The sequence below is a fragment of the Mus musculus genome, chromosome 5 (genome assembly GCF_000001635.26).
Source record: "Mus musculus strain C57BL/6J chromosome 5, GRCm38.p6 C57BL/6J".
Lineage (NCBI taxonomy): Eukaryota > Metazoa > Chordata > Mammalia > Rodentia > Muridae > Mus > Mus musculus.
The window spans coordinates 137,811,539-137,821,144 of NC_000071.6; the positions used below are offsets into that span (position 1 = coordinate 137,811,539).

General features: G+C 47.0%; 1 protein-coding gene across 4 annotated transcripts in view; it reads left to right on the forward strand.

Moving 5' to 3' along the window:
- Positions 1-9,606, forward strand: part of Zcwpw1 (zinc finger, CW type with PWWP domain 1) — a 35,465-nt gene that overhangs the window by 24,382 nt on the left and 1,477 nt on the right. For 2 of the 4 annotated variants that reach the window (NM_001360023.1, NM_001005426.2), the window contains exons 10-16: positions 37-112; positions 464-562; positions 5,355-5,438; positions 5,920-5,986; positions 6,260-6,354; positions 7,426-7,486; positions 7,904-8,038. In NM_001360023.1, coding sequence (NP_001346952.1) covers positions 37-112; positions 464-562; positions 5,355-5,438; positions 5,920-5,986; positions 6,260-6,354; positions 7,426-7,486; positions 7,904-8,038 — 617 coding nt within the window. The remainder of the gene's footprint in view (positions 1-36; positions 113-463; positions 563-5,354; positions 5,439-5,919; positions 5,987-6,259; positions 6,355-7,425; positions 7,487-7,903; positions 8,039-9,606) is intronic. The other 2 variants (XM_030254625.1, XM_006504585.3) reach the window with 1 other exon arrangement.

Sequence of the window (9,606 nt, forward strand, 5' to 3'; positions counted from 1 at the left end):
TAAGCCCTTCTTTCCCATCCCTCCCCACTTCCCTAGGTGGCCAGGCATGATAGAAGCTGATCCTGACCTGGGGGAGTACTTTCTGTTTGCTTCTCATCTTGATTCCCTGCCGGTGAGTTTTCCGGTTCTCGCCCAAGTAGGAACACATCCACCCTAACACATTTAGAGTTAGAAACAGATGTAGCCATCGGATACTTAACTGGAGTGGCAGATATGGAGATAAGATAAATACTGACATGTAGTGAGATCCACTTGCTTCCTAGCAGGGCATTTATTTTGCTCAGTACATTTGCCTGGGGTTCCTGAGGTAAAGCAGAGGAATGGTGGGTGAGCTGGGTAGGTCCAGGGAGCGTATGAGCTCCAGCATCTTCCCCGTGAATCCTCTGACGTTCCTCTACAACATCTGATAAGGGCAAGGCAGAGAGGAGGACAGGAATCCAAACAGTATCACCTTCTATTACAGTCTAAGTACCACGTGACATTTTTTGGAGAAACGGTTTCTCGTGCATGGATCCCAGTCCGCATGTTAAAGAACTTCCAGGAGCTGTCTTTGGAGCTAGTGGTGAGCAAACTTGGGACATTTCTTGTGATACAGGAAATGGGTTTCTTTTTGTGATTTGTTTGTTTGTTGTGTTTTTTTTTTCCATTTTTTTTGAGAGGGTCTCAGGTAGCCCAGGCTGGCCTGGGGACTCACTATGTAGTTAAGGATGATCTTGAATGTCTGCTCCTTCTGCCCCTAACCTCCTAAATCCTGGGATTAGAGGCAGGCACCACCATACCATGATCTCGAGTTGCAGCTGTAAGGGCCCAGGTTAACCCAGGGCTTCTCGGTCTCAGCATCTTACACGAGTTCTCGCGACCGGCCAGGAAAAACGCAACAAACCGGAATCTTCTGCGGCAAAGCTTTATTGCTTACATCTTCAGGAGCCAGAGAGCAAGAGAGCAAGAGCTCTATTGCTTACATCTTTAGGAGCCAGAGCGCAAGAGCGCAAGAGCAAGAGAGCAAGAGCAAGAGAGAGAATGGCGAAACCCCGTCCCCTTTAAGGAGAATTATCCTCTGCCTAGGACGTGTCACTCCCTGATTGGCTGCAGCCCATCGGCCGAGTTGTCGTCACAGGGAAGGCAGAGCACATGGGGTGGAGAACTACCCTTGGCACATGCGCAGATTATTTGTTTACCACTTAGAACACAGGATGTCAGCACCATCTTGCAACGGCGAATGTGAGGGCGGCTCCCCACAGATCCCCCTTTTCTTTTAATAAGAGCAATAGGCCACCCATATTAATGAGAGTGGAGATAGAGGTCAAATCCCCAGTGTGCAGGTAAAGGAGCCGTACACATAACCTCCTCCCAGGCTCATCACCCAGAGGGGTCCTGGTCTGGTCCCGTGTCGTTTTACCTGGGGAGAAGGACACTTGAACACTCAACCTTCTTGAAAGATGACATGTCTCCCTAGAATAGGCTCATATGTGCCGCAGAGCCCTTCTACTGCAGTGCTTAGCCGTGCAACTCTCTCGGGCTGCTGAAGCACACTCACTCTATCCCGTGCAATGAGACTAGCCTCGTGGGGTGCAAGAGCTGAATGGCCAGCGACCTATTGCTTAAGCATAGATAACCATATATCAGGGGAAGCACCATGTTCTAGTGCTGCAAGCGCCTGGGCAATAACCACCTTGTCTCTCCTAGTTTGGGCCTTAAGCTTACAGACCAACCAGAGAAGCAACACTAATCCACAGCAAAGTATATCTCCAAATAATCCCACCCATACCCATTCTTTAAAGAAGGAAAATGCTGAGGAGATCCAATTGGGTAATCCTTTGGTCAGGGACAGGTCCAAGCACGTGGAGTTGACCTGAATGATGGCAAGTCTCAATTCCTGAAGGGTCTGTTCAAATTCAGCCGTCCAATTCTGTAACATATACTGAAAAAGACTTTTTGACAAATTAGCTGCCCTAGTGAATTTCTCATACTGAATGGAAGTAACGCACAATCCCGGAAACTTTTGTTCACATCCCAGCTGAGCTATTTGCCATAATACATCTAGTTGTTCCTGGACAAGATCTATGCGTTGATTAATTTCTGCCCATGGAGCATTTTTGGGATTGGAGGATGGCGGCCGCTAAGCCTGCATTGGTGAGAGGTCCCCCAAGCTCCCGACAAACCCTGAGCCAGTCTTGTAAACCTTTGTTCTTTCTTGGGGCTATGGCCGCTCGGCACTCCAGTGTGGCTTGCTCATAAATGAGCTGTTCTACCAGAGGTGCGGCTTGCTCTGAATCTCCAAAAATACGCTCTGCTGCCTCTGTCATTCTGGCCACAAAATCTAAGAAGGACTCCTGAGGTCCCTGAACGATCTTTGTTAGTTGTCCAGTGGCCTCACCTGCTCGGGAGAGCGCCTTCCAGGCCCTAATAGCCGTGGAGGAAATTTGGGCATAAGCTCCCCAGTGGTAGTTTGTTTGATCAGCAGTATAAGCTCCCTGACCCGTTAACAAGTCAAAAGTCCAATCTCTCTGCTCTGGAGTCAAAGCAGCAGCGTTTGCTCGGGCCTGCGCTTGTGCAGCCTCTTGCCATAGAGCTCTCCATTCCATATATTTGCCCATACTAGGGAGAGCGGCTTTTGCAATCATTTGCCAGTCGGCAGGAGTTAGTGCCATGCCGGCAAGCCTGTCTAACTGCACCAAGGTAAAATTAGCATTGGTTCCATATTTACGGACCGACTCTGCAAGCTCTTTAATCTGTACATATTCTACTGGAGCGTGGACACGCCCACCCTCGGCTCCTTCAAAGACCGGAAATGCCTGTTGTATTTTCCTTTGTTCCTCTCTAGGAATGAACGAGTCTGTGCATTGCCTCTCTGTCCATTGCCTCTCTGCGCAGGGCTGACGCACTACGCAGGGCCGGGGCTCCGCATAGGGTGGAAGTGCACTATGACCTTGAAGCCGACTGCCTGGAGGCTGAACAGCATGCTGGCCTTCGCCAGCCGCTTTTGGCTTTTTCCTTAACTGATTAGCTAGCATTTTATCTGGCTGGTACCCTTTTCTCTCATAATGAGCTGCTTCCTCCTCCAAGTCTGTTTCTTCAGAGGAGAATTCTTCATCTGATTCAGAGCTACTAAGAGCTGGCTCCTTGAGCTCATCTAGTGATGAGTATAGGCTCCTTCTCCTAGAGACCTCCGCTAATTGATCTTTTTTCTTTTCTTTTTTCTTTTCCTTCCTTCTAATCTCTCCCCAGGTATTCTTACCTGACCTAAACTTTTCCTCGGGTTCAAGACCCGTGGAAAGGCCTGTATACTTATTTTGTGTACCATATTTCCTCTTTGCTCCTACTCTCTCTCCCCGCTTTACTTCTGATAGATTGCCCTGAATTTCATCCAGAATTTTCAGCCCTGCCTTAACCGCTTGATAACATGTGAAAAGGAACAAAAAGGCTCCTAACACTAGAGAAAGTTCAAGGCCAAACATACCTTGTAAAGCTATTTCCCACTTTACTTCTGATAGACTGTCTTGAATTTCGTTAGAAAGTTCAAGGCCAGACGTACCTTGTAAAGCTATTTCCCACTTTACTTCTGATAGACTGTCTTGAATTTTGTTAGAAAGTTCAAGGCCAGACTTACCTTGTAAAGCTATACTTATGGGTACCCTGTTCCCCAGCTGAAGAGTTCTGAATTCACACAGTTGAATCCTTCTCAACAGTCTGTTTTACGGGAACACTTCATTACCACCATTCCCCAGCTGAAGAGTTCTGAATCCAGGCTGGATCCTTCTCAACAGTCTGTGTTGCGGGAACACTTCATTACCATGACCCGCAGTTCTGGTTCCGGAATGAGGGATCTTCCTTGCGCCGGTGATGGTAACCGTCCCGGGTTTTCTCGTCCCGGGATTTCTCGTCCCAGGTCTTCTCGTCCCGGGTTTCAGCACCAACTCTTACACGCGTTCTCGCAACCGGCCAGGAAGAACGCAACAAACCGGAATCTTCTGCGGCAAAGCTTTATTGCTTACATCTTCAGGAGCCAGAGAGCAAGAGAGCAAGAGCTCTATTGCTTACATCTTTAGGAGCCAGAGCGCAAGAGCAAGAGAGCAAGAGCAAGAGAGAGAATGGCGAAACCCCGTCCCCTTTAAGGAGAATTATCCTCTGCCTAGGACGTGTCACTCCCTGATTGGCTGCAGCTCATCGGCCGAGTTGTCGTCACAGGGAAGGCAGAGCACATGGGGTGGAGAACTACCCTTGGCACATGCGCAGATTATTTGTTTACCACTTAGAACACAGGATGTCAGCACCATCTTGCAACGGCGAATGTGAGGGCGGCTCCCCACATCAGCACAGTGGGCCTCTTGGTCCACATAATCCTTTGCTGTGGAGGGCTGTTCTGCATGCAGTTGTTAGCACCTGGGCACCGCAGTATCTTCTACTTTGTGTCTTGTCTTCTTCTAGTGTGATAGCCAAATGATTGTCCCCAAACATTGTCTTCTGGGAGACAAAGTCTTCCCTAGTTGAGAAGCAAAGTGGTTAGCTAAATCGTACTTCCTCCCTATATTCATTTTGGGTTTAACTAGCCTCAAAGTGAGCAGAGGTCCCCCAGCCCAACGAGATGGTCTTTGGAATTACGGAGTTGGGAGAAGAAATGTTTGTCATGGGCCTTCTATTCAATTGAATATTAAACTGCCAGGATTAGAGAAACCTGCGAGGGCCTGAAAGGGGAGTCACCTGAACGTCCATCTTCTTTCCCATCAAATCCCTGTGTGAGTCACTGTAGAGAGGGCCCAAAAATGCCATTGGGAAGGAGAGCCCCAAAAGATTGAGAACAGAGTATTGTGTCAGTACCAGGATCTGAAACACCTGTAGCTAATATAATGTCTAAGTCAGGTGTGATGATATACATCTATAATTTAGCACTCAGGAAGCTGAGGCAGGAGGATGCTTTGAGTTTGAGGCCAATAGGCTGTAAGTGAGTGCTAGGCCAGACTGAGCTGTAGCTCAGTGTGATTCTGCCTCAAAAACCAAAAATGTCTGGGGGGGGGTAGTGATATGTTGGGATCATGTGTCTAATATTATTATTGATTATTTTTTCTTTAAAAAAGATTTATTTTATTTTTAATTGTGGGTATGAGCACATGTATGCAGGAACCTACAGAGACTCAGAACTTCAGCTCCCTGAAGCTGGAACTCCTGTGGTAATGAGCTGTTTGGTGTGGATGCTGAGAACCTAGCTTGGGTCCTCTGGAAGAGTGGTCCTTAACTGCTGAGCCAGCTCTCTAGCTCCATATTGACTAATGAAAAAAATTATTAGTCATTTGAAGGTTTCTGTATTGACTATTTTTAAAGGCATATTTATCATCAAGCCTAACCTTCTGTTTTAGAAAAAATGCAAGAACAAGAACTCTAATCAGAAGCTGGAGGCAGCCATAGCGATGGCTCACAGGGCAGAACAGACCAGTATTCAGGTGGGACAATGCTCAGCTCACACCTGCCGGCCCCATTCAGTCCAAAGGCAGCCCACACCTGCAGACTCACTGCAGGGAGCTGGAGGCCTGCCTTCCCTATTGCAGCTTAGATCTCACCCTTTCCTTCCTGGCCTGGTCTCCCTGATGCCTAAGGCATCCACTCCTTTCCCTGCCCTTGGACACTTGGTGTCTTCTCTCAGCCCAAACATAGTTTTTACCCTCAAATTCCTCTGGAAGGAGCAGGGTGGGGTAGAGAGTGACATGTGAGTTTCTCTTTCCTAGTCATTTGTTCCATCATGAATCAACTAGAAAAGAGATTATAATTAATCTCCTTTAAAGGTTCAGATAAAGCTTATGTGATATTTCAAATGATAATGGTTTGGAAAATGAATGCAGCCTTTGTCATAACTAGAATCTAGAAGACAGGGCAAAGCTGTGCCTGACAGGGAGTAGGTGACACTGTTGTCTCTTGATTCCCTAGGAGCGGGTTAACTTGTTTGGTTTCTGGAGTCGATACAATGGAGCTGACATCAGTGAGGAAGGGGAAGGTAGGAAGAGGGATGGAGGGTAGAGAGGCCCCTGCCCCAGGATCCAAGCCTGCACTCTCTGCCCCTGTCCAGATTCTCTTGTGACAGTGACCCAGAGAGATGGGGGAGGGGATGATAAGACAGGGTGTGTGTGAGTCATGATCTGTAGGACCATGGTGACGTGGGACTCTCCCCAGGACTTAGAAGACAGGATATGAAAATGGATTTCCTGAGATCAGCTCAATTCAATAATGTATCTTGGACACCCAGTCTTCCTTCTTTTCCCTTTTCTAGATTTGACTCTCTGTGAGTCCAACAACCCTGAGTCTTGTCTGGAGAAGGAAGAGAAGGACTTAGAGGAGGAGAAGGAGGAGGAAGAAGAGAAGAAAGTAAATCGTAGAGAGAGTTCTTGTGACTTCAGAATTCCTGTAGGGGTGTGGTTGGCATAGATTCATGGTCCCTGTGAACCATCGAGCCTTGGGGCCCTGGCTGGCTGGCTCACTCTCAAGATCTCCAGGAAAGAAGGCTTTCCATCCTCCCTGTGGGACTTTCTAAGCTCTATAGGAATTTCCTTGATTGCAGTTTCAGTTTGTGCTGTGTTTCCCTTGGTCTTTATATAATTCCAGGAAACCCTCAGTTGCTTTTTCCACTCCTTTCTCTGGTGTGGAAACTTCAGATGTCACCCATTTTCTTGGCATCACCTTGAAACAATAATTTTCATGTTCTTGTTTAGTTTACCTTTTTCTTTTTTGTGAAAAAATTATTACCCCATTTACTTACTTGGGCATGGGAACACAGGCCAGAGAGCAAGCTGAGGGAGTTGGTTCTCTTTCCACCATGTTGTCCCTCCAGGTGAACTCGGGTTGTCAGGCTTGGAGCCGCTGCGCCATCTCATAGTCTCTAAGTTACCTCCCCCTGCCTTAGCTTCTTTTTAAGCATTCAATCCTTGCATTGACTGGTACTAAGTAGGATGGTAGGGTGACCACATATTTTTTTTCTCTGCTGCTGAACCAGGTTGCAGTCAAACCTAGTTTAACTTTCTGAGGCCCACCCATTATTCTCTAGCACCCCTTCTAAAAAGAGAATATGTGTGCTAGTGCACTCCTGTGCAGGTGTGCATGCATATGTGTGCAAATGCACATGAGGTCAAAGGTTGTTCTCAGGTATTCTTCAGGTGCCACCCCCATGTTTTTTTTTTTTTTTTTTGTTTTTTTTTGAGGTAGGTTTGTAGCTTGACCACTCAGATAGGCTGGTTAACAAGCCCCAAGAATGTACCTGTTTCCACACCTCCAGCGCTGGATCACAAGTGTGCTCCATCACACCCAGCCTTTCATGTAGGTTCTGGAGAGTGAACTCAGGGCCTCATGTTTGCATGGGGATCACATGACTAAAGTGCCTCCTGGTTTCTAGAAAGAGTTTTGTAATTCAATTTGCTTTTTTCTGTTCTTTCTCTATTGAAGGATCCAACTTTGCCTAGACCCAAGCCAGCTAAAATGCAGACAAAAAAGCCCAAGTCAAGAGGTAAGCAAGACAGCTGGAAAGGGGCAAGTCCCACAGATAGGGAGGGCAGAAGCAGAGAGAGTAAGCATTGGCAGGTGGTTGTGCCTGACTGAATCTTATTTCTAGGATCTGAGAGAATAGGCCAAGCTGATGCCAGGGTGGAAGATACAGCGCCTCGTTCTTGTTCCCAAAGTCTTTGGTTAAAGGTGTAGGGTTTAGGCTGATTTCTGGGAAAAGGCTGGTTCTGAGGAGAACCATAGGAAGGAGAAGACCCTGGGGGCAGCAGTGTCAAGATGGCTGGAACTGGAAGCCATTGAGGGAACCTGCTAAACTGAGACTGAGCCAGAGATGTGGAACAAGGCAAAAGCTAAATACATGGCTACCACCTTCCTTGCTGTCAACAAATTTTCTTCATGCTTGGGGTTGGGGTTTATTCAGGCCCAGCTGGAGGACCAGATGGGACTCCAAAGAAGAAGACTGCGAAGAAATCTCTGGTCAGTGAATCCACAGTCCCTCCTGTACCCACACTGGGAGGGAAGGAAGAGCAGGGGAACTCAGACCTGGACCATCCAGGTAAGCCTCAGAGACTCGAAGGCTGTGGGGAGTAAGGTTCTTGTCTGCATCTCTCCTCCCTGGGTCATTTCTGAAAAACTGAACAACTCTTCATGCTTTTGTGTTGAGGTGGGAGTATTATAAAGTTGAGGCTGACCTGTATTGTGTATGAGTTCTAGGCTAGCATGGGCTCCATAGTGGGACCCTCTTTTAAAAACACTTAAAAGAAGGAGACAAAGAGGAGAAGGAGGAGGAGAAATGAAATTCTGAATGAAAGACCGTGTCTTAGAATGAACCTAGAACATTCTTTATAAACTTAATTGTGGCCAGTGATAGCATGGAAGGCATTTAATCCTAGCACTCAAGAGGCAAAGGCAGGCAGCTCTCTGAGTTTCAGGCCAGCCAGAGCTATATAGTGAGACCCAGTCTCAAAAGAACTAAGTAAACGAACAAAGGTAATTATTTCTGATTTGATTAAATCCAAGGATAAACCAAATGGTAGAGAGCATTTATTGATGTGGCCATGGGCTGGCTAAGTAGATGCTTGATGCTTCTATGATATTCCCTCTGAACCTAAGTCACTAAGTCACAGTGGTTCTGTGATAGATTCTTGGCATTTTACACTTACCTGTTCTGTTTGTATGTGCATGTGTGCATGCCATGGTGCAGATGTGGAGGTAACAAGACAACTTTGGGGAGTCAGTTTTCTCCTTTACCATGTAGGCTACCCCCACTGAAACATCTCACTGACTTATTTTGCTTTGTTTTTGAGACAGGGTTTCACTACGTAGCACTAGTTGATCTGGAACTCACTCTGTAGACCAGGCTGGCCCTGAGCTCACGGAGCTTCACCTGCCTCTGCTCCCGAGTGCTGGGATCAAGGGCGTGTGCCACCATTGCCTGGCTTGAGAATTTTACACAATATATTCTGATCATATTCACTTCTCAACTTCTCCTATTTCTTCTTCTTCACCCTCCCCTTCCTGACCATCCAAACTTGAGTTTTCTTCTTCCCTTCAGCCCATCAAGTCCAGTTTGTATTACTCAGCTAGTCTTGGGTGTGGGGCCTGGCCTGGTCCATCGTATCATTAAAGAAAACTGACCTGCCCTCTCCCAAAGCTATCAAGATAAATCAAGCACTGGCTGCTCTTCCAGAGGACCCATGTTCAGGCACCCACATGGTGGCTCACAACCATCCATAACTCTAGTTTCTGGGGGTCCAAACCCTCCTCTGACCCTCATGGGCACTCCACATATGTGATGCATATACATGCAGGCAAAACACCCATATACATAGAATAAAATATTTTTTTAAAAAAGTCAGTAGTTTCTCAGCCTGTAGTGAGATTTCATGTGTACTTTCCGCTTTCATACTAGAATTTTTTTCTGCCTTGAGCTTGCACAATAGCTTATATGTGTTGTCACAATCACTGAGTTCACATGTGCGACTGCCTGTCTTAGGGTTCTAATGCTGTAAGCAGACACCATGACCAGGGCAAGTCTTATAAAGACAATGGGGCTGGCTTACAGGTTCAGAGGTTCAGTCCATTATCAAGGTAGGAGCAGGGCAGTGTCCAGGCAGGTGTGGT